Source organism: Mesocricetus auratus, unplaced genomic scaffold (assembly GCF_017639785.1).
Source record: "Mesocricetus auratus isolate SY011 unplaced genomic scaffold, BCM_Maur_2.0 Super-Scaffold_100009, whole genome shotgun sequence".
Lineage (NCBI taxonomy): Eukaryota > Metazoa > Chordata > Mammalia > Rodentia > Cricetidae > Mesocricetus > Mesocricetus auratus.
The window spans coordinates 46,691,411-46,715,953 of record NW_024429193.1 but is presented as its reverse complement, the minus strand read 5'-3'; the positions used below and the strand labels follow the sequence as shown (position 1 = coordinate 46,715,953).

The window sequence follows — 24,543 nt, the reverse complement described above, 5'->3', positions numbered from 1 at the left end:
TTGACCCCAGACTGGTGACTGAGAGGCCAGCATGGGACTGACCCAGACACCCTGAACGTGGGTGTCAGTGAGGAGGCCTTGGCAATTTTGGGGGCCTTGGATAGTAGACCAGTATTTAGCCCTGGTGTACAAATGGACTTTGGGAGCCCATTCCATATGGAGGAATGTTGTCTCGCCTAGACACACGGGGGAGGGCCTAGGCCCTGCCCAGGATAATATGACAAACTTTGAAGATTCCCCATGGAGGGCCTCACCCTCCCTGGGGAGCGGAGGGGAAATGAGGTGGGAGGTTGGTGGGGTTGGTGAGGAGTGAGGGAGGAGGGGAGAGCGAGGGCTGTGATTGACATGTCAAGCAAGCTTGTTTCTAATTTAAATGAAAGAAAAAAGTAAAAAAATTCACATAGTAGATAATGTTAACCAAAATCCATGTGTCTCTCTCACTACTCACCACTGCCATTATTGCGTGAAAATAACCATAGACAATATCTAAGTAAATGTGTATGGTTTTGTCTCAATAAAGGTTTATTTATAAAAGTAATAAAAAAGTACTTACCATCTTTAAATATTGTCACAATATGGAACAAATGTCCAACATAGGTATGATTGGGAACATTCACATCATGTTGTTCAAAGTAGGACATAACACACACACACACACACACACACACACACACACACACACACACTTCCTGAATCCCCTTCCGTGAGAGTCTTTTTAAGTCTTTTATATCAAAAAATAACAAGATAACAGGAAAAGATTCAACGGCTAAAAATGAAAGAATACAACTTGGTAACGCATTAGTTTTGGGAAGCAAGCTGGTAGAATTCATCACGTATCAAGGTTCCCCTATATCCCAGTCACTGTACTAGTGTCTAGGAACACAACAGGGAAATACTCCATTGTTATTGTCCTCATGGACATTATAATCTGCTCTGGGAGGCAGACTAGAAACAGAGAATTACAACATGAGGTGGTAGTGGATACATTGCTGAGGAAAATTACCTACTACAACAAGGAAGTTTCATAAGAAACTTGCTATTAAATTGCTGGGAGAGTATAGTTCACGAAGCAACAGGAGATAGTGGATATATATATCTATTCCAGGGCAAAGCTATTTTATTGTGGAAATTTCAATTATAGAATTGTACATGCTAATAGATTTAAGAATAAAAGTGAAAAATCAAAAGCACTTCTGAGCAAATTTGGTATTTGACAACATGCAGACTTCCCTCAAGGTGAATAGAATAACCTATCCTTCCCCATGTCCCTCGATATTGTGTTTATATACTCTCCTAGGTATTTACATTTCTCCTCTGTTATTGCTCTAGCTCAATACATTGCATATAGCAGGTGTTCAGTGAGGAAAATTATGAACAATTATTACTTGTCACCCAATGTTGTAACAGTAAAATTTCTGTATAGCCTGTCAGAGAATTTTCTTCTTCTGTGATAATCATTCCAAAAGGCAGTGTAAGTCCTGACAAAGATGTAGTCTTAACAGAGAAGTCATCATAATGCAAAGGACAGTTAGGCACAGTTGGATACGTTGTGTCCAACCCAAGGCTACCCATCTGAGCTGCAGGTGGGATCTGGGGTTTACACTATTTCCCTTTTTAAGCCATTGTACAAGGTGTAGTTTTTAAGGAAACAGCACCTCTTTTCATTTTGGTAGTACAATGTGGTAGTATCTCCAATTGAATGCATTCTGTTTAAATAAGAACAATAAAAACAAATAAAATTGTGCTAATTAGAATTTACAGAGCCAAGATTTCAATCAACAGTGTTTGACGGGGATGTTGGTAGAGATCTGTGGATGCTTTGGACAAAAGAGAGAAGATGAATAATATGGTCTCCAAAAATAAGCAATTTGAGACCAAGAATTTCCATTTACCATCTGGAATTTCTCAGACTTGCTAAGCTTCTGAGTTCATCCCAAACTGCCATTAACAAAAATGAGCTTTTATTTATTTGCACAGTAGTTTATTTTGATAGCATTCTTGTATTTAGAAATAGTGATATTTGTAGGCATGCCTAGTGCAGTTGCTAACACATGAAACCATTATAATCTCAGTGCAAATGCCACTGCGTCCATGAATGATTATTTTAATACTGTATTATTTAGAATACATTTCATTTACTTTAAAACCACAGTTCTGAAATTATTCTGATTTTAAAATCCTGGCTTGGAGCCTGAACCTCATAAGCAGTTAGTTATTAAATGCCATTAGCAACATCAGGGAAAGCCAGGCAGTTTATAAAAAGGGGAGCTACAGGAAAACACACAGAAGACACCTCCAAAGCAGAGATGGAGACTTCGAATAACCCAAACCTTTGAACAAAAGTAGTGGTCATCACAATGATAAAGGCAATTATTATGCACTAGATTCCCAGACACACCTCCTAAGCATACACTTACTCCTCAGAACAAAGGGAAGAAAGGAAGGAAGGAAGGAAGGAATGACTTCATTAAACTTTAATTTAAACCTTCATGGCAATTTGAATTCAAATAAAATATCCTTGAAGGTGTGGATGCATGCTCTCATGTTCTCCCCTATTCATGAAACTTATTTCCAAAGAGTCAAAACTCAACATGTACAGAAAAGAAATTGACATTTTTAAGTGAGCACAGAGAAAGATTTAAAAAAAAGCAATGCTTTCATCATATTTCCAATCCTTCTTTCCCAAAACAAACCAGAAAATATAAAAAATGCATGCTGGTCTACCTCCCTGTCAGGCTAAACAGAAACTTCCTGGCTGTGGTTTTAATTGAAAATGGAACCTTTCCCTAGCTGTCTAAATTTATTACAGTTACACATCACCCTCAGATTTTCATCTAGGAGACAAGTCGTTCCAGTGATGGATGAGGCAATGTTTATATATCATCTTGCAAAGTAAGCAGTGGGACTTCCAGTTAAAAGCACTCTAAAGCTATTGTTAGACTCCAGTAACGAAGACAGTGAATGTGGAAAAATAATTATGTATGGCTAACCACTAAACGTTATTTGAAGCCATACTTTTAAATTTAAATTGTCAATTAATTTTGAATTTTAAATCTAAGAAGCATATATAGGTCAGGACACCCCTTTCTAGTTGGATGGCCAGATACAAGGGGGCACTCTTTTGTTTTCCTATATGAAGATTCAGTTCAAGTCTGCATGTGGTTAGTCTAGATTTTTAGCCCAGATATCACCCTTCTTGCCTGTTGGAATACCCTGATGAATATTTAGCAGTGATGCTCATACTGTGATTTACTGTTAAATAATTTAAACACATAAAAATCAATAGCCATGGTCCATATAATTTTATCAAGAATTCTGGGTCGATTGTACTTTCCATGACAGTTCATAAACCCTGGCTATGAGTGCCCTCACAGTCAAGGAAATAAGAGAAATAATTTTCTAATATATTGAATGGTAAGAAGAGTATAAGTAAATAGTGCAGAACAAAGCTTAGGATATTTTGTTAAGGAATACACGACAGGGTACCACATGTGATAAAACACACATATTCTCCAACCCAACACACTGGGCAGGGTATGTACTCTAGGAAAGGCAAACAAAACTAAAGTATTTCCATCAGGCACCAAAAGACTGGTGAGGGCCTGTTTGTGAATATGGAGCAGCTTGTAACAGATAGAGGGAACTAAGAATTTAAAGAGTAAATTTCTTTAACTCCTAGTGAGAAGTATATTTGTAAAAAATATGTATACGCATGTTATTAATTTGTAGTATGTGTACACACATGTATATGCACACATACTCTTCTACGTAAGTGTTAATGTTAATAATGAATATTGCCACATTAATATGGTAATAATAGATGTTTATATGAACAAACTAGATTATATAGATACCATGTATAATTTAAAACATAATGTTGAATGACAAAAACAAAATCACTAAATAGATTTTCCAGATCTAATATTAAAACTAAATATTGTTTTTAAATATAAATTATGTATTTGTAAATATACAAACTGTGTACAAAAACCAGAAAATCAGTTGGGCAGTGGTGGCACTTGCCTTATTTCCAGCACTTTGGCAGAGGCAAGTGAATATCAGAGTTTGAGGAAAGCCTGATCTACAGAGTGAGTCCTAGGACAGCTAAGACTACACAAAGAAACCCTGTTTCAAAAAACAAAACAAACAAAATACAAAAATGAAGACAAAAGGTATAAAATCATAGATGAGGAAGAACTACCAAATCGAGACAGGGGTTTTCTCTGGATGAAGGAGGTAAGGAATGCATCAGGGTTAGGGGTAAAGATTCTAACTCTAACATTTCTATATTTTTAATACAGAAAAAAACCAGAACACGTTATCGTTGCTAATTCTAAGTAGTGTTTAGACACATACTGGTTCTATTGTTTGGTATTTTTAATTTAAAAATAAAATGTTCATGATTTTTTGTACTAAGTTCCTTCAAATTTTAACGACTTGCAGCACAGCTAATTATGTTTGAATGAGTAGGTGCGTATGGGATAATAATCTTAGATATGGTTAAATTACCAAACCTATGTTTTAAGTTGCTTCATTCCCTCAAGAAATATTTATTAAAGCCACCATAGATATATATGAAACATTCCAGGTGGTGGTGGCACATGCCTTTAGTCCCAGCACTCAGGAGGCAGAGGCAGGCAGATCTCCCTGAGTTCGAGACCAGCTTGGTCTACAAGAGCTAGTTCAGGACAGCCTCAAAAGCCACAGAGAAACCCTGTCTCAAAACACCCCCCCCAAATTATAAAAAAGCCACCATAGATATCTATGAAACACAATTTCTGCCCTTGGAAATGAACACACTGGAAAGGAAAAACACAGGAACAAAGTGGTCAATACATGGCATAATAAGCAGTAGAAAATTGACATCAATCGGAAGGTAAAAAATACAGTATAGCCTCTAATGACCTTTCTGACTGACTTTACTGTCCTGACTAGCAAATGTTTTTAACTTCACCCTGCAAGGAATATGATGCAAAAAACAAGCATGCTTGGGAACTGGCAAGGGGTGAGAATAATGTTAGGTGTGGATTTTAAAAGAAGTGACCGGAATTGACGGAGAGAACCAGCTATGAGAAGCTGCTTAGAATGAAGAATCCATGGACACATAGTATCTCCGAGGATCTTGAAAACTGAGCAGGTGGCAACCTGATTAATTCTAAGATGGGAGAATATCATCTTTGGAGACCCTATGTTCTTAAACCATTTATGCTGAGTAAGATCTCAAGGTGTAGTCTGCGGTGTAGGGTGTTCCCAGCTTCCATCCCCGTCAGAGAGGCAGGGATAAACTGTTAAGAGGAACCTGAGAGGTTGGTGCCAAAAAAATCTAGTGAGGAAGGAATAGCACTGTAGAGGTCAAAGTCCTACATGGTTACATCGTGTCTTCCAGGCAGTGGGAAGAGTTTGGATTTCATTTTGAATGAGCACAATGTTATAGGATAAAGTTGAATAAGGAAGCGATCAAAGAGATAGCATTTTAAAGTTGCAGCCATCCTTCTAAATCCATGGGAACTAGTTCCAGGATTCCTTGTGTATACCAGAATATATGAAAAGGTGTAGTGTTGGATGTAACTATTCACAGTCCTTTGTATATTTAAATCATTTTAGACTAGCCACCATGTGAATACTATGTAGACAGTTGTTCCACATTAGTATTTGGGGAATAATGATATGAAAAATATCTGTATGTATTTAAGACAAATAAGACCTTTGAAATGTTTTTTATCCCAATGTGGTTGATTATTTATATATACAACCTTCAGATATGAAAAGTCAAATATAAATAAAAATAAGCATTTGTATATTATATTACATAGCATGGTATATTACAAAATGCATGTAATTTTGTTAATAGAACAAGAGTTGAAAACAGGGAGGCCAATTAAGAGACACTATAGGGTATATCTTAGATAGAGAGCTGATTGAGACTAGTTCCTGACCCTAGGGATGGTGAAAAAATGGTCAGATTTACAACATAGCTTGAAGCTTTCACAGGTATGTGTTATTACAGAGGAACTGAAGGGAATTTTGAGACTTTACTCTGAGCAATAGATAGATGAATATAAGCTACCATTTACAGACATGGAACAAATGAGAGCAAAATCGATTTGGGGAGAATAAAAAACCAAGACTGCTATAATAAATCTGTTAGATTTTAAATGCCTAGTAGACATCCAAACCATGTAGGCAGTCTGCTCTAGGACATCAGTTTTTATCGAGACTGTAAAACAAACAGAAGCATCAGGCCAACTACTTTCCTCAACACCTCACCCACAATGATATGATGATGCTAACAAGTCAACAATTGCTTACTTATTATTCTGGAGTGAGACAGTGTGAATACAATATGTATTCAGGTCTGTGTTTTCTAACAGCGTATTTCCAATTTTTTAACCTTTTAACCTTTTAACCTTTTCATGGTAAGGAAAGAAAGAGCAGAAACAAACACTGTTGATTGGCTCCCTTATCCCGGAATGAAGACTCTTATCACATTATATGCATTTCCAATATTCTGTGCACTGCTTATAGAGTCCAATTTTATGAGTTTATTTCAGATAAAAGGTTTTCTAAATAACAAAATCATAGCATTGTAACTCACAGTTCACATTACAAATATAATTTTTAAAATGGTGTTCGCCATTGTTTTCTCGAATACACTACAAATAAAATTAAGAGGGAATAGAATTGTTTAAGAGGGGGGCATAGGTGCCAGTGTGCCTGCATTTATTGCATTCCTACTGCCCAGATGGAAAAATTCTTAGCTTCATGCTTCAATTACTTTACCTGGTACACAAGGATAATGATAAGATTGAACATTATAGGAACAAACCATGTCAAGTGTTTAATACAAAGCAGGGCACCAATAAGTTCTTTATCACATCAATATCAGCTACAGGTCAATTTTGTAATATGTAGCACAAACTCAGTTCCATAAGCATACAATCAGCTCTACTGTACATATCACACTGCATATGCCATTCAAATAGCACCAACCCCTATGATGGCTACACCCAGCATTATTGTGATCCAAATAATATTCATATTAATGGAAACAGTCCCTAACACCTCATATAAAAGAATCTGCAAGAACTTTACAATAATAATCTATCTGACATAGTCTAAACATATGTAAATAACCTTGGATTAACATATTGGCCATCAGTTCATTTTCTCTATATTATGTATGTATCTTTTTCTGTAACATGAATAGACTTCACTGTGTTCTTTTCTATTCAAAAGAGACTTCACATTGTTCACAGTTTTAACGGCCTTAATCTACCTGGCACACCAAGGAGTTTGCAACTCTTGAATTCACTTACAAAAAGAATGAGGAACACTATTGTAAATTTCATGTGACCTACAGACCTCAACTCTCCATGTCTGCCAGACAACTTTTAGCTTGGCACATTCCACATCCATGTTATCTGGCACATATACACACACTGAAATATCTGTCTTCACAATACAGAATTCTTTCTCTAGGCTGGTCTCCTGTCTTCTTAGCTGTCTTCATACTTCTCACACTTATTAAATTTTTCTACTTATGTATTAATTCCTGCCTCATACAAACCAACACAGAGGAACCACAAGAAAGCTGAAACAGAAGATTAGTTTCTAGAACATGCTTGGAAGTGAGTTTGATTTCTTTATTTTATCATTTCCAGGAAGGAACAAGATCAACAGCAAAGGAACAAAAAGTTACACATGATGGTGGAAAATCATTGGCAGACATGACCTGATGATAATGTCAGCCCCTGGACTGCTCCACGGACATCGACCTTCTGGAACAAAAGGGCTTTTTCTTTGTGCTGGAGCAATACCCAGCTCAGCTCTTCATTTAATATTTTAGAAGTCAGCTTCAAAGTAGGTCAAAGAGCAAAAACCAATTCTAGTTCCTTTCTCAGCTCACACCTTTAACTTCCATGCAAGAGACACTATGTGAATCTGTCTATTCCCGGCACAACAAGAAACCGACCACCTGCCAATCTCAGTAACTGGTTTTCAAATATGATGCTTGTGAAACAAGTTCTATAAATTTAAAAAAATGTCACTTGAGAAAAAATCTGTATTCCCATTGGTCTGTCAAATTAAAACCTAAGCAAATTTCACAACAGCAGTTTTATACAAAGAATATGTTGTTGTTTGTAGCTGTTTTCAACAATACAGATTCTAAGAGAAAATAAACTCTGTGCTTAAGGAAAATATCAACTTTGTGAAGTTTTTACATATGAACATGGAAAACACATATGTGGACCCTCAGATGGATCTTTGCTAGCCCAGGACTGTGGAAACCTGTCATCAAAATCCAGGGCAGAGGTTTTTTTGACTCCCTACAGGAGGCCCTACCCTTTCTGAGGAGTAGAGTGGGGGGGACAGGTGGAAAGGAGACGGAGAGAGGGAACTAAAGGAGAGGAGGGAGAGGAAACTGTGGTTGATTTAAAATAAATAAACAATTTTAAATTTAAAAAAATCAGGGCAGAAATTCAGCATGCTTCCAGACTGAAAGGCATGGGAAAAACCCTAAAGCAAGATCCTGCCTTCAGGCAAGAAGGATACTTGTACTTGGAACTGATTAACAAAACGGAAGATTGTGTGGAGAGGATCACATTCACGTATATGTATATGTCTTTTTAACCTGGTGGCTTCTATAGGGAAAAAAGGCAGAATAACAAGCAACAAAATACTGTCGTTAGAAATAATGCCATGCAAATGAAACTCAAGCACCAACTTTCACAATAAGAAAATAAATGCAATAAATGCATGCTTAATAAAATGCCACTTGCACTTCGAAATATGTCCTTATCTCATGTGAAATTTTAAACATTTTAATTCTAGTTGAAAGAATGGAAAGAATGTGGGTAATTTGACTCTTATTTCTTGGCTAATTGTCTCTCTTTTATCTGCTAAGGTCTCATATAAGAGAATTTAAGAACATTTTCAAATATTTATAAGGATCTGTATATGCTGATGATATTGAATATTGTCCTTAAATAACTTTCTGGTGGACAATTTAGCAACATCTGTCAAGTGTCTTCAGGTACAAGAACCAAACCACCTAAATTCCCATATATGGAAGAATAAGTAAAAAAATCCAGAGTAAAAGTATCACACAATTGTATATGTAAAATATAGTGAGTTAAAAATAAGAAGTTATGCAATGATATATATAAATATATATATAAAATATTTTTATAACTGTTTAAATCCCTAATCAAAGACCAATACCACACGTAACATGAAGTTCAGATTCAGGATAAGAGATAGTATAGCACAGAAAGGGTAAATCCTATACTGTAAAATTTGTGTTCTGGCTGTGATATGGATAATGTATATTCACTGAATTCTAAAATAAAATGTAGTTATCATTGTGGGTCAGTTTAAAGCTGCAGAACCACATTATACATCATGTAGTTTATTTGTCTCCAGCATTTTGTTTGGAAAGAGGCCTCCTGACTTCTTTCTTGACCATGTATACAAGGTCATTACTTCTACTTCTGTGGAATCATGAAGTCCAACAAAAGAGAGACAAGTTCAGAGTCAAGGACTTGTCTGATCCCCAGGACTCCTTCCTTCTCATGACTGATATGCAGATTGGTTCTAGTGAGTGACCGTCCCATCCCTGAGGACATAAGAAAATGACTCTTCCATTTGATTTCAACTCAATAACGTACAGACACTTTTTTTTAAACCCTTAAGTCTTGAGATGTGAGAGATATGTCTTTTAAGTTAAATCATACTGTTCTGATGAGCAAAAGCATTTTCAGTGTTGTTTGATACATTATTAGTATTTCTCCAAATTACCTATGATAACTAATAATTATTTATTTTAGTTTTAAGTGGTGCTGGTGGTAAACTCTAGGAAAGTACTCTATCACTGAGCTACACCCTTAGCCCTCTGCACACATGTGGAGTGGTACAGAATGACTTTTCATTCCCCATGTGTCCTGGAGGATATGAGAAATCCTCTTGTCATATACCCCATCACCAGACCATAACTGAAATGCTACAGGTACCTAACTGTTCCAGTCAGTCTTACTTCTATTGCTTTTCTGATAGAGATAAACATTAGGCATTTAGCTACCCAATCATTTTTCTACGTGGTTCTTTGACATGCCGTAAAATTATATTCTGGTTTTCAATCCTGACTGCTCTTTTTCTCTGTCTTCTCTTTCCCTGACTCCATACTGCTTTGGGTTAGACTACTTCCTTTTGGTGTAATTCTCACCACTACCGCTAGGGTTTGCATGCTCTATTTGTACTTCACTCTGCACTAGGTGACCTGGAATAATATGGGTGAAGCATTAACACAACAAAGACATGAGCACTTATGCACCTATAAAATACTAACATAGTTCTGGTCAGAAGGTTCAGTGGTTCAATGGGTAAAACCATTTGCTAAGTAAGCCTGAAGACCTTTGTTTAATCTCAGGAACCCATGAATGTAAAACAACCTTCAAATGTTGACCTCAGACCTCCATTGTGTATCCATGTGTACCCTACTAATAACATTAATAATAAATAAATAAATAAATAAATAAGTGTACTTAATTCTTCTGAAAAGGAAATGCAATCGGGTAACAATAAATAACGTGGGATTAGATCGATTTTGCTACCCTGGTCATAATTGTTGCCATCTCCTTCTCATGACCTCCTCCATATCTATAAACCAATGCCAGCTATACCAAACCAATGCATCTTCAACTCAGTGTAGAAGTTCTTTTCCCATCAGATTGTTAAGCTTAGGACCTGTCAGAGATGCAGTAAGGACCTGAGGGGAGGTACTGATAGACTATACTTAGCCAGAGTTATGAAGAGGGTAGATTTTTTTTAGACTTGATACCCTAGATAAAAAGCTGCTGTGAGCTTCTCAACAAGAGGTTCCTTGATGAAGTGGTAAATCGGAAAGGCTGGTCTTTGTGCAACTTAATCATGGCAATGTAAATTAGTCTCTGAGAAATAAGTATAAATAATGAATTAATAATGAAGAAGTGTTTATAAAAATAGTTTTCTTAAAACTTCATTCTGCTATAATTTTAGAGGTAAATCAGTTCAAAGGAAAGATGTCACTGTTATAAAAACTTCATATGCTTATCAAATTATGATTCATATGAACAGAGTACATTTTTTAAACCATTCAATTATTATCTAAGTCAATGTCACTTCTAGTTCTTGGAAAATTGATATTAATCCCTGTGACTGAAAAAAATGTAATTGAGTTTATCAAATTAATTCCCCAAAGGCCACCTGATATCACCAGATGGGAACCCAAGATTCTTTCAAATCAGAAATATAAGCTAAGTGCAGCCCTGTACATTAGCAACTGCTTGCCCCACAGGTTCCTTTGAAATCAGAGTATAAAAGTTTCGTATTACTTTTATAAATTTCATTTGACTCTAATGAAATATGTTCTATCCACAATGCTTACAGTAACTATTTTCTTCTTAATAGGAAGCACACACTACAGAATGATCATTAGCAAACCTGGTAAGGTCCTTGAATGAATGCCTATTGAGAGCACAGGCACACATTAGTAAATTTTCTCTAGAAAATCCATTTCCATCTCAAGGTCTGACATTTTATTTAGAAAAATTATGCCCTTTCTTTTAATTATTCCAGTAAACATAATGAGGGTTTTGCTAAATACACCTCAGAGGACTTTATTTTCTCCGTTTCTTAGTCATACGAGTGTATTTGTAATTACAGGCATGCTGCATTAATGATGCTGAAAGTCTCCATGGCAAACATTTAATGTCCACCTCATAATGCTGTGCCAAAATTATATGCACAAAAGACTTTTTAATAATCTTTGTTTTCTCATTTAGTTTTGATTGGCTCTGAAATCCATGGCAGCACTCGAGGGCTCCCATTTCCACAGCCATCAGCACTTCTGTCCCATAAATTGTACAAACGTACATGACATCTTTCATCTGGAGGCTTCTTTTCAATGCTTCTGTCTAAGTTATACAGAAAATTGGCTGCATGCTGGAGATAATTGCAGATAATTTTTCCATTTTTAAGCCACTGGGGTGTTGCCTGGGGGACATGACGGCTATGTTTATCTAAACACAAAGACCGAGTCACAGCTCTGTGATGTCACTGAAGCCTTACACAGGGATCAGATCATCCTATCTGCTCCTTACACAAATCAAATCATTGTCACTAGATGACCTGTGTCATGTGACAGAGGCATGCTAACTGAAGCTTGCATTATGTCGGAAAGGACAGGATCGACACACATGTGTTGCCTCCGCTGTAAGAGCAAAAGCAGTCAACCTTGTGCCTTGCAGGTTTCTCCCCCATTGACTAAAACAATGCTCAGTCTTACACACTGTCAATTCAAAAAGAAATGTATTAAATTAAAAACAAAATAAATAATTTTCAAAATATATAATTCACACAATTCATACATGCTATTCACACACATATATGCTCTATATTCATATGTAGTTTCTATTGCACTATCATAGACATGTTTTTTCTAGTTAACGATTGTTTGTGTTTATACAATTAATATCTAACCATTTAAAATTATTTGACCTAGAAAATTCGACAGATAGGACATCCAGCTTAGTAAACAGAGATCTATTATTAAGTGGAATCATAAGCTGTTTTTCCCCTCCGAATTCACTTAGCATTAAAATCAATGCAATATTCATGGGTGGTCACGGGCATATACTGACAGAGAAAATACAGAAGGCAGCACCACGGATTTTCAGAGCAATACCAATGAACCTCCCACTTTATATTAACAACATTAACCCCGGGAACTACTGAATATTTCTGTGACTGAATTTATTTCTTGTGTTCGGAAACCCTGGAGCCATTACTAATAAGAGTGTTACTAGCTGAGGAGGCACGGCCACTTCACAGAAAACATTTACATATAGGGGCTAAGTAGTGGTTGTGTCTATTTGGCAGCTCCAGTGATGTAATAGGCCATAATGACTCTGGAGGAGCTGAAATGGAAGCGAGTGTCAGGGAGTGTAGGTCCCATAAGTCCTAGCATAAGTGACTTTATGGATTCCCATTAGACTTTGGGCTAAGAAGCTCCTCAACAGACCTGATATGACAGCATCCTGAGATGCTTTTTCAGCCCGTGTTAAGAACTCTTACACTAAGGCACTTTACAAAAAATCCACAACCACAGAAGGGAAGTTCTTCTGTATTTGAACCATTATCATTGAGTTGGCATATAATATGCATACTAATAGTCCCAAAGTTCACATTTAAAGGAGATTATTAAATCTGCTATGCCAATCATATGCACATTAAGGAATACAAATTAATGACTGATAGGTAAATCAGAAATCTTACACACTGCGCAGTGACATGTTTGAGTCTACCTGGTCTGACTTAAACTGCTTCTGAGTACCTGCACTGCACTGCAGTGCAGCCTGGGTGGGGTTCCTGGGAACACATATGTGCAGCGCAGTTATACTTCGGGCCAACTCTGTTAATTCTCTTTTCTCTTGGCACGTTTACCATCATTTAGCCACTGGCTTGATAGGAATTAAGTTACTTAAGGACCTGAGACCATGTCCCTGTGAAAAGCTAGCCTAGAAAGTTCTGTAAATGTGCCCTTTCCTACTTCTATTGGGAGAAATAGGTATGCTGAACATGAGCATTCTTTACATGTTGGGCAGGGCAAGTGTTCTCTGGCCAAAGGAGAGTTCAAGGAAGCAGCACACATGAATCATGCCTTGAACATATCCTACAGGACCTATGTGAGTAGAAACTGCACCCTGGCAAAGGAAATTAAATATTTCACTTAGATCTGCAAATTATTAAGCAATTCCAGAAGAGGTATATTGTTCAGCATATTACAGATCCCAATAGATAGGGCTAGTGTCTCTCGATGAGGAGATCTGGTGCAGAATTCAGGCTCTGGGAGCTTGTATAACCTATAACCAAACAGTAATTTCACACCACATTTGCAATGAAATTTTAAATTTGACCTTTCATAAGAAATTACCAAAGACTTCATATAAAGCCGACAAATGTCCCTGCTCTTTTACAGATTTATTGGAGTTTTACTGATACGTTTGAATAAACTCCACTGGAAGTCTGTGGTTTCCAAAATGCAACTTCTTTCTGAAGCACATACCTGTTACCCAGAGAGACGGGGCCCTCTCTTTGAAATATTTAGTCATTTAGGGCACTTTAGTCATAGTGACACCTAATAGCCAAGATCTTTTTCTCACTCTCCACAAAATCAGGTTTAGACTATAATTCAAAGCAGTCCCCAAAGGCACTTCTGAAAAATGGCAAGCCCTTAGCTTTTAGGTGAAAACACTTTTTATTGCTCAAAATTGTTTCCTGCTACAAAACCTTTCCTATAGTGCTCCATCTGAGACAATCTTATGTTAATTTAACTCACTGGGGACCGTGAGCAGATGCTACTTTGATTAATAGTTTCACGAGCCTGAAAATGCCAGGCCAAGTTCAAGATAATAAAGTCAGGTAAGATACTATTAAAATCTGCCACATGGTTATATCTGTTATGTGGATTAAAATGGGGTCATGGTTCTTATATCAAAGAAAGACTGCCTCCAATAAAAACCAACAACATAAAGCAAATGGACACACTGTCTCAATTCCTTACCCCATTAACTGACGCCATATTAAGCGCCCATCTCTTTAATAACACTTTACAGGTATATTTTCTGCTATGATTTTCGTTAGAAATGCAACATGTTCCTCCAATACTGCCTTTCTTCTAGAGTGTGTTCCACCTGGAAAAGCCCATAAATACACTCCAAGAATAACAAATGCTACAACTCCTCTTATTATTGTCTAAACTTACATGCCCCCAGGTCATTGATTTCAGCAAATGTGTTTAGAGCATTTCAACACCCATTTTCAAAATTCCCACAGAAATGTAACCCTTGGTAGTAAGGGTATGCATGAGTTGGTAAATAAGACCACTGGAAAAATACCCAAGAAAGTCTACTGTCCTTCCTTCTTCTTTTCTTCTTGCTGGCCCCTTACCTGAGGAACCCCTACCAGAAATGTTGTCTGGTAAAGGAAACAGGTGACCTCATCTAATCTTGAACTATGGGATTTGGGCCTGCCTTCATCTATGTGTAAGAATAAACCTTTGCATTCTTTTTATATTTTATTTTTTGAGACAGGTTTTCTCTGTGTACCTTTGTAGACCAGGCTGGCCTCGAACTCACAGAGATCCGCCTGCCTCTGCCTCCTGAGTGCGGGGGTTAAAGGCGTGTGCCACCACCTCCTGGCAAACCTTTGCATTCATAACATTGGTTTACTAACGGATTTTCATCATAAACATAACCCGGCTGACCCCAACGTTTCAGTTTCTATTCTAAAATTGAACCATCAGTTTGGCTTTTTGATTTGCAATATATACACACTCCACCTGTCTCACTGAAACTTTTGGCTTGTTGGCAAGCAGGAAGCTCCCATACATCAATCACGCCATATATGTTGTAACCCCAGAAAGCACAAGCCTCCACTGAGAATGAAGGCAGCCTCTGACACCTGCAGATGTGGCTCTGCCACACTGAGCCTTCCCACTCACCACATTGGTTTGTCAATGAGATTTAATGGCATTTATGTGAAGTACTCTACTCGAAAGCACTGCCTCACCATTGCACAGAACGACTCTGGAGGGTCTCCACAGGTAATATCCGGAGGGTCCAGTTTCACTTTCAGATATTTTGTCATGTCCGTGGATTCCGGCTGGCAGGCCATATAATCCCAAACTTTCCCTTCTTCTGTGTAAATCTGAGTTTTACATACATCGTAATGTCCCCACACTAAAGGGTAGGGCTGCATCACAGAGGACACTGTAACCCACAGGGCATGAATCGACAGGAATCTTGACAAATACATCTCTAAAATCTTGGCAATCTTCGTGTCTTATTTGCAGTCACTGTCTCCTTTACATATACATGAGTATTGTGTGTGTGTGTGTGTGTGTGTGTGTGTGTGTGTGTGTGTGTCTTTATGTAGGTAGGTCTGTATATTTTCAAAAATATGCTGAGGTCTCAAAGCCGATTCCCAAACTGAATGTGATAGATTGAAATACTGTGCGGTCAGGTATGTTGAGGACTTTGGTGGAAGCCTAATGTGCTTCTGTGTTAGGCATCAATAGCTTGCAGCCTTTCCTCCTCATAGACCATTTCTATTAGACTTTTATGAACGATGTCCAAGAGCCGATAATAATTTAGAAAAGTGATGACTCTCCCATTGTACATCCGATAATCCTGAGTGATCCTCAGTGTTCAGGGTCACTGGGGCTGCTCAGATGCGATGAGGGATCAGTATCTGGAGCACAAGAATGAGTGTCTACAGTCCTGTGTCTGTTTCCCAGCAATCATTTTCTTTTTTCTTCTGGCACCAACACCTTTGTGGAAACAATAAGAGTAAGAGTTATTGCCCTGGAATCAATGCATTAGGAAATGTACGGTGCGTTGACATTTCGAAGGCTCAGTGTGATATAAAGTAAACTGGTGTGATATAGATAAGCTTCAGCTAGATGCCTTGCTAGGATGATGAGGGTACCCATCCATATTGGGGAGGGTTTTGGTATGAAGAATTTGACTCTTCCATAGCAAAGGTAGATGAATATGTTCTAGGAGAGTTAACAAGGTGTTTTTTTTTTTTGCTTCAAAAATTTTATTTCCATCTTAACTACTGAGAGCAAGCTTCTGGATTTAAACAGCTCTTACAGCTAGCTTAAAAATCTCCAAGAGAACAATGAGAATAAAGAGAGCCTTTATAACAATGACAATTACTTGTGTGCCTTTCTTCTTTTAGCAAAGAGACCCTAAAATTCTCCAAATTCCTTGTACATGTGTTAGCTTTTGTTAGGGGCAGGTGAATGAAAACTGGTATTATTTGGTACAAGCCTGTCTCTGAATTATACTAGAAGAATTTAACATCTTTTGTTAGTTGCATTTACTGAAAAAGATAATTAGGCTCTCAGAAAACACTCAAAAAATAAAACCAAAGGGGCAAATATTCCTTTCCTAAGAATCTTCTATTTTCTTACATCTTTTTTATAGCCATCACATCTGCATTTCCAGTTACTTTCTGTAACAGGAGAGAATTTGTCCCAAAGGTGGATATTATATGCTGCTTTTAAAGTGAAAGCTCCACAGTAAAACACACAGTTTAAAATGCACATATAAAAATAGCTGAGGGTGAGCTCACAAGCCATGAAGCAGAGTAACGGCTCTAATTCTAAGAGAAAATAAAAATTTTCATTTCAATGTACTTTGGGTAAACTGGTAATATAATTCACAAATGAAAGTCACTGATGAGTTCCACTAGCAACTTTTCAACTTTCGAAATCTTAGTAAATGTAAACATTTGAAACCAGGTGATACTATTTTCCTAGTTTTAAAAGAACAAAATAAAAAAACCTACAGCTTTGAAAATTCCATTATAGACTCTTCGATTCATATTAAACAGTTTAAATAAGGAAGTTCGCTATCTTCAAGCAATCTTATAAAGGGAATGCACTATATTTAAATAATGCACCATCTTAAAATGAACTAAGTCACAGAGACTATGAAATGCCAACAGATGGTTGAATTGTGTTTCCATAGCAAAGTAATGTATAATAATTGCTTTATGGATGCAAGTGCAATTTTCATTATATTCAATTCATGAAATGTTATCATACAGCTGCAATTTGTGATATTTTCTATTAGGAATAGTGTTGAATATTTGAGTTCCCATGAAGTAGTAATTAGCAATATGTCTAAACATATGTAAACTACAGACTTAAATTTGCTTCTTTGTGACTTTGACACTGTTCAGTGGCATGCATTTGGAAATCCTAAGCTAAAAAGAAAAAAATTAAACATTGCAGAAGCATGTGTTGTGGCTAATCAAGTTTTTCTACTTTTTTTTCTGTTTTTAGATTCATTAAGGTTTCATATTCAGAAACACCCAACAAGCTGATGATTAATAATCTGAAAAGATGTTAAGAAAGAAATGTGTATTTCCTAACTCATTTTTCACCTATGGTTACTACATCCTTATAGATGAAAGAGACACTTTGGAAAGTGAAGAAAAAGACAATTAGAAGTAAGGTAGTATAAACATTTACTAGTTCCAAAATTATTAACATCACTTTTTTAGTTTCAAAACCCAGAAGTTCCTAAGTCAGGAGCAAGATAACCTTAAAGACTGGGAACCAATGACTATGAGTTTGAATTGAGTGAATATTTGGTTAGTTTTTACAAGAACATTTCAAGTATATAGGCTTTAATGACCCTTTAGATCACTCTTCACCTCTTTTAGCCAATACTATTCCCTCAACCATCTATTCTTTATCACTCTGTCCTCAGGCCTATGTTATTGCAATGACCTCATCTGTGTATTTCTACATGAAGCTGTGGGCACTAAGGAAAGAAAGGCATGTAACTGTCACCGTGTCCTGACGACAGCACTTCCAATGCAGCAGCTTCTCATTAAAGTCTACTAGACTGTAATAATGGCCATTACACAGAATTATGGACTACATCATTGATCGAAGTTAGATAGTTGACAGGAGAAAATGCAGAGGGGTGCAAGATATTTGAATATGAGGCAGTTGCAGGACTGTGCGACAGACACTCTTGACAAGAAGCAGCCAATTACAGCTTAAATTTCTGGCACCTAACCAGTTGTGATTAATAGTTTTCCATTACATTACAGACATATTATTAATGTATTAAAAATATCAAGCTTTGGCAAGCACTAATATGGTGTGGCTCAGTTGGTCTGCAGAATTTACATTTAATGAGCTCCTATTGACATGGAAAAAGGTATTGACCATAGTGTAATGCAAATCAGAGTACAGTTGTAAGCCACTCGTGAACATAATTATATTTTTCCTCTAACTTGGAAGTCTGTAGCACCCCATCTTTGGACCCTTCATATCAACGTTTCCTTACTTCCTACTATCATACAGGCTATCAAATAAATTTCTACTTCATATCAGAGGAAATTAAATCTATGAACTTCAGTAACAAAGAGGCCTTATAAGAACCAAGGATTTGTGGTAAAGGTATAATTATGGGATTTTCAAAGAAAATAAATATTGTACAAAGAGAATATTATTTATACCACCACCTCCAACACTTAATGCTGCTGGTTTCTAGCTGGCTCACCTCTGAACCAGGCTAAAAATATCAGTATCTTCTTAAAAGCTAGGCCGGGTGACTACAAATGGCTAGACAAACTGATTAGGGGATGGGCAGCCAATGACATATTTGGGGACTTAGTATCCTAAGTGCATCCCTTCCTCTCAGCACAAAACTGAACTACCTACTGTGAATTTGTCTCAAGCGTCTGGATCACCCAGATGAGGGCAACTTCAGAAGAGCTCTGGGCAGCTCCAGCTCTAAGGCTGCATTTTCCCCTCCTGGGAATTCAGTTGAGGATTGGTACCATCTCTACCTAGGAGCTGAAGCAGGAAGAAATCCTTTCTGTTTAAAATTTCCCCTATTAATATGTTACAAGCCCATGGTTCTTTGGCATAAGAATGAGCATAGTCAATGAAAAAAAACACAAAATTACATGATTTCAGGTTGATAGGTATTATTGATGAGGGCTAATATAGGCTACAAAATGGCTTTGTATCCAAGGAACATACATTTTCCAGCATTCAATAGTTAATTACCTTCCACCTTGGATTAACTTTGCAGGAGAGATTTTAAAAACCCTTTCCCTCATTAGAAAAAGAGAAAAAATGGCTCCAAAATATTATGCAAAACTAATAATGATTAAAAGGATAAGCCATTTTAGTCTCAAAGAATTACCCATGTATCAACTGAGAGGAAAATATTGTCGGTAAATCTACCAATTCTCTCTGAATTTTAGCATTCTTTTCATTATATAATCCCACTAGGAAGTGGGGGTGTGGTAATAGGCTAAATATTCCATAAATGCACATCTCATCAGGGCACCTGAAATAGACAGCTATTGACTCATTCTGTGTAGACATTAAGACTTTTATAAAGCTACGTGTTTCTGAATGGATATGAATGGAAGGAAAATTGAAGATAATCACATTTCATTGACCAAAGAAAATAAAGGGGGAACAATATAGAAGTTCCATAACCTGTCAAGATTAGCAGCTGTGAACACAGTCACAGTGAGATCACTAGTTCACGCATATTCAATTGTCTTTGCCCATGTCCATGTATTGTGAAAAGAGAATCTTTTGGTTTCTTCATGAGGAACAGAGGTTACTATCTTTTTGTTAACAATCTTGAAAACATAAAGAATCTAACTGTAATCTAATTGTAATGCGAAAATTTTGGCATGTCTTACTCACAAGTGACTTTGAGTATTATAAAGAACAATCATGGGAGTCTTAATAAAACCAAATCATCACATATTGGTATTTTAAATATTTCTATTTATATCAAGGGATAAAAATGATGGGAGTCAGTACATATTTTCCAGGATGTTTGTATAGGGGTAATATGAAAGGCTATAAGAAACCTGGCATTCAACTGTCATATGAACGATAGAGCCTTCCTTCTAATATATGGAAGCTCAGAAATACAAAGTTCCACACACAGCTGAAAAATTCTACACCCACTTGAAGTTTGAAACAGAACTCCAGAGTCTAAAATTAAAATTACTTTCTGAAAGTATGTTAAATCACTTACTTCCTTATAACACAACATAATTCACACACACACACACACAAGTACACATTTAAATACTAACATATACTTGTTTTCCTAAGTTGTAGGAAATTTTATTTTCTCACCAGTCACTTGGTACTTTTGTTATTCACAAACTCTGTTCAAATGCTTATTCACACTATCTACCAGCTAAATGCACAGTGGTTTAATTGTTTAAAGATACTGTCTAATGTTTTGCAACAACAACAAAAAGACAGAAGCAAAAGCAGATATTGGCTTCCCGTGGTAAACACATGAAAGAAACTTCAACATGCATTAGCTGCCTTCTAAAAACAAAACAAAATACAAACCAAAGCTAGTCTGAACCATTTGAACCCACATGTCCAACTGACAAAAATCTTAAAGGGTACATAGTTTTATGTCCAAATAAACAGTTCCTTTTAAAATAACGATGGAGTTTACTCTTAAATATAACTATAGGAAATGCCAACAAACTAAAAGCCAAATGTCTTCATGTTGGTATTTAGTGATGAAGCATACGTCATAGTGTCTAGCAGGGAAAACATCTCCCTTATATGTGCAAGCGGGACAGCGCGGCATGTGAAATGTCTGATGTGTTTCTTCTTTGCACCCTGGTTCCCCTTTCAAGGATCCAGGTTTTAATGAAAGATTGAAAATTTCCTATGCTTAAAAATATTCTTGGACAATTATTGAGCTGACTTCCCTCTGCCAAAGAGAAAAGCTAATGGGGAAGGCATTCAGAGAGAAAGTACAAAACACTTGGAGACCTCCTTGCAGGTTAGGGGTACTTTACTCTCCAAAGCCACAGAAATCAGGAAATCCTTGTCCTCATCAAACATCAATGCAAAACTTTCTAGCAAGCTTAATCACTATGCATATTTGAACAAATGATTTTGAGGGAAACATCTTTGCTTTCTTTTTTTTTCTCCTGTTAAGACAGGAAAACTTTTAGTATTTTCAGTCATAAAACGAATCCTGATTTCCAGAGCAAAGCTGCTGCCAGAATTACCATATGTTTAGTGGAGTTCTGAGTCTTGCTCAGAATTTTCCACTGCGAAGGGTGACAAAGTGTTGTGCTGGAAAGTTGCTTGCTTATTCCTTTGTAAAGAAAGGGGCACTAAAGAGAGGACCTGTGGTGTACAAACCTACAACTGGAGGAACTCTGCCTGCCGCTTTTTCAAATAAAGTTGCTTTAAAATCCTTCTCCCCACCAAGGATTTTCCTTCCAGGCCCTGCAAAATGACGGCTACTCTTTAGGAGATGGGGGTGGGGGGTGGGGGGTGGGGGGGAGAGAGTCCCAGGATGAGGTTACAAAAATAAACAGCAGAGGGCGCAGTTTCTTTTTTTTAATCCAAGTTTTCTCTCCTATGAATCACTTAATTGGTTATTTTGGGCCCAATAATATTCGGTATTATTTGTATTATATATAGATATCCACAGATCCATAGCTGAGAGAAACTCCATGTCCCCAGCTGAATCCATCAACTGATAATGCAAAACCAGTAGGGGAGGAAAGGCTCCCACCAGCTTTCCAAAGCTGTCTTTCCCTCGTTCCACGCTCTTTCCCCAGCTGTACAATGTGTGGTAGTAACGCTTTAATCTCGCACCAATAAAGGAGATTAAAAGAGGGGACTTCAAAAGCTCTCCATAGGGCGAGCAACAAGGCAAGTTTTTATTTATTTATTTTCCCTGATGAGAAAACTGAGAAAAGGAAAATTAAATTATTTTTTTTTTTAAAAAAGCCTGTGCGATGCGTGTGGTCAGGTGTGTGTGTGTGGGAGACTGAGAGCGCAGCGCGTTGCGGGTGGGTGGATGCGGGCTCCGGATGCAACAGCCAGCGACCCGGTACGGGGCGCACGCCAGGGATCTAGTGTGGGTGTGAGCGGTGCGGGCTCCGGAGTGCGCACAGGCTCCGCGCTGCCTCCTTAAGGCGCTTTCCAAAGTTCCTCGCCCACCCGGATCTCCCCTCCCGCCCTCGGCGGGCACCGGGGGTTGGCAGAGGGAGGGATGGCAGGAGGGAGAGAACTGATGGAGAGGGGCCACCCAGAGAGGCACGGGTCGCTGGAGGAGAAGGGAGTCAGCCGCACTTACCCGGGCCCCCCCGCTGGCCCTGTGCCGGGCGGGAGCTGAGCCGTCGGCGCGGGGCGGCGGCCCTGCCCAGCTTGGTCCCGCGTGGGGCGGCGACCGCGGCTGCGGGGACTCGCTGGCGGCGCACGGGGCGCGGGTGGAATGGGAACGCATCGGGTGTGAACCCGAGTGACCACCACCGCAGCCCCGGGGTCCTAATCCCTCCCTACAAGCACCCTGCGGGCCACGGGGAGGCGGAGTCCGCAGCCCCAGACCCCACGGCGCCCGGCGCCTCCCGTCCCAGTTACCTTGGCTTGGCGCCCCTGGGGCAGCCTCGTCGCGCGTCGCCCCCTCTCGGTGCCCGGACCTGGACAGGGGGAATTCCTTCCCGTTGACGTCCTCTTCCAAAATGCAAAAGATCAGTGACTTTGACAGGTAGATGAGGGGGAGGGAGAAGGGTGGGCGGAGAGGAAGGGAGGATGAGAAAGGTGCCTCTCCCTCCAAAAATACAGTGGGGTTAGGAACCAAATAGCCGCCTTCTGAGGTCTCATCAGCCGTCTCCTCTCGCAGCCTCCTCGCGCCACCACCGCCGTCGCCACTTCTCGCCTTAAACTTTTACTGTGGGTTTTCTCTCTCTCTTCTCTATTTCTATTCCTTTCTTCTTTCTTTTCTTTTAAGCCGCAGAACGATTTTTTTTCCCCGATCCCGGGGGATCAGAACCAGCGGCCGGGCGGTTCTATCCCGCTTGGCACCGCTTTCATTTTATTTCAGATGAAGATGTTGGGTCTTTTTTTTTCCTCTTTTTTGTCAGAAGCGACATAAATCAGGACAATTAGCCTTGGCGCCAAGAAGATCCTCTCGAAGCAATTTCGCCCCGGTTTCCTTCGCGCATTCCTCCACTCAAGTCAGAAATGTCACTGCACATAGCGTTGATGACTGCGAGACGCGACGCACCCAAAGTCCGTTTGATGAAATATACATGGCCCCAAGATGCTTCTGGATTGCGGTTCCCGGCTTCCCAGCCCCCGCCCGCGGCGCCCGGCCGGGACCCTGCTCCCAGCCCACAGCCAGCTCTGGGCAAACTTAGGACGCGGACGAATTAGAGAGTGAGCGCCAGGGACCGGCAAAGCGACGAGCGACGAAACAGCCCCGGGAAGCTGCAGCCCTCGGAGGGGTGGTGTGTTCTTCTCACTTAAAAAGCAGATCTTCTGCAACTGCCAGCGAGTGGAAGGATTGCAAAAACCTTATACTACCTCGAGACCTGGGCGCTCCGAGCGGTCCTAACTCCGTCCCGCTCGCTGATTCTGCTGCTGCTGCTCTGGCCACCGCTGCTGCTGTGTAGGGACCCTGGGGTACTTGAACAAGGAGACCACCCACATCCTTATTTCCCACCTTTGTTGATCCACAGAAGCGCGGTTTCTACTGGCTCCCTCTCTAACCCCTACTACTGTCCCCTCCCCTTGCTCCTTCGTTACTTCCCTACGGGGTTCCCAAGCACACCCCCCTTCTAGCTAACTGAGAGCACAGTATTTCTTAACTTGCAATTAGTTTGCCTAGCCAGAGCTCCCGACCCCCTTGCTGTGAAATTCATCCCACTTTCGAAAGGTGGAGTTCAAGTAGGAGCTCTGCATCACAGATGGCCTTGGTTTTCCCTGATGACAGAAAAAAGTCACCTGGCCGCAAAGCTTTGGTCCTGCTAAGGGGTCTCAGACACTCCCTAGGAATCCCCCCCCCAGCTACTTGCTAATGTTACTTGCAAACCAATCCAATTTACAGGAAGAAATAGAGAGAGATTTAATTAGAAGAGGGCATTGCAATAGGGGAAACACTCACAAATTCACAA

General features: G+C 38.9%; 1 protein-coding gene across 8 annotated transcripts in view; it reads right to left on the bottom strand.

The window, feature by feature from the left end:
• The window catches only part of Ntng1 (netrin G1), a 335,913-nt gene extending 311,797 nt beyond the window's left edge, over positions 1-24,116 (bottom strand). For 3 of the 8 annotated variants that reach the window (XM_040752013.1, XM_040752012.1, XM_040752015.1), the window contains exons 1-2: positions 23,009-24,115; positions 15,607-16,366 (exon numbers count right to left, since the gene is read on the bottom strand). In XM_040752013.1, the coding sequence (XP_040607947.1) occupies positions 15,607-15,852 (246 nt within the window). In that variant the 5' untranslated portion in view covers positions 15,853-16,366; positions 23,009-24,115. Of the gene's footprint in view, positions 1-15,606; positions 16,367-23,008 lie in introns of those variants that run through there. The other 5 variants (XM_040752016.1, XM_040752017.1, XM_040752011.1 and 2 more) reach the window with 4 other exon arrangements.
• Between the last annotated feature and the right edge of the window lie 427 nt (positions 24,117-24,543).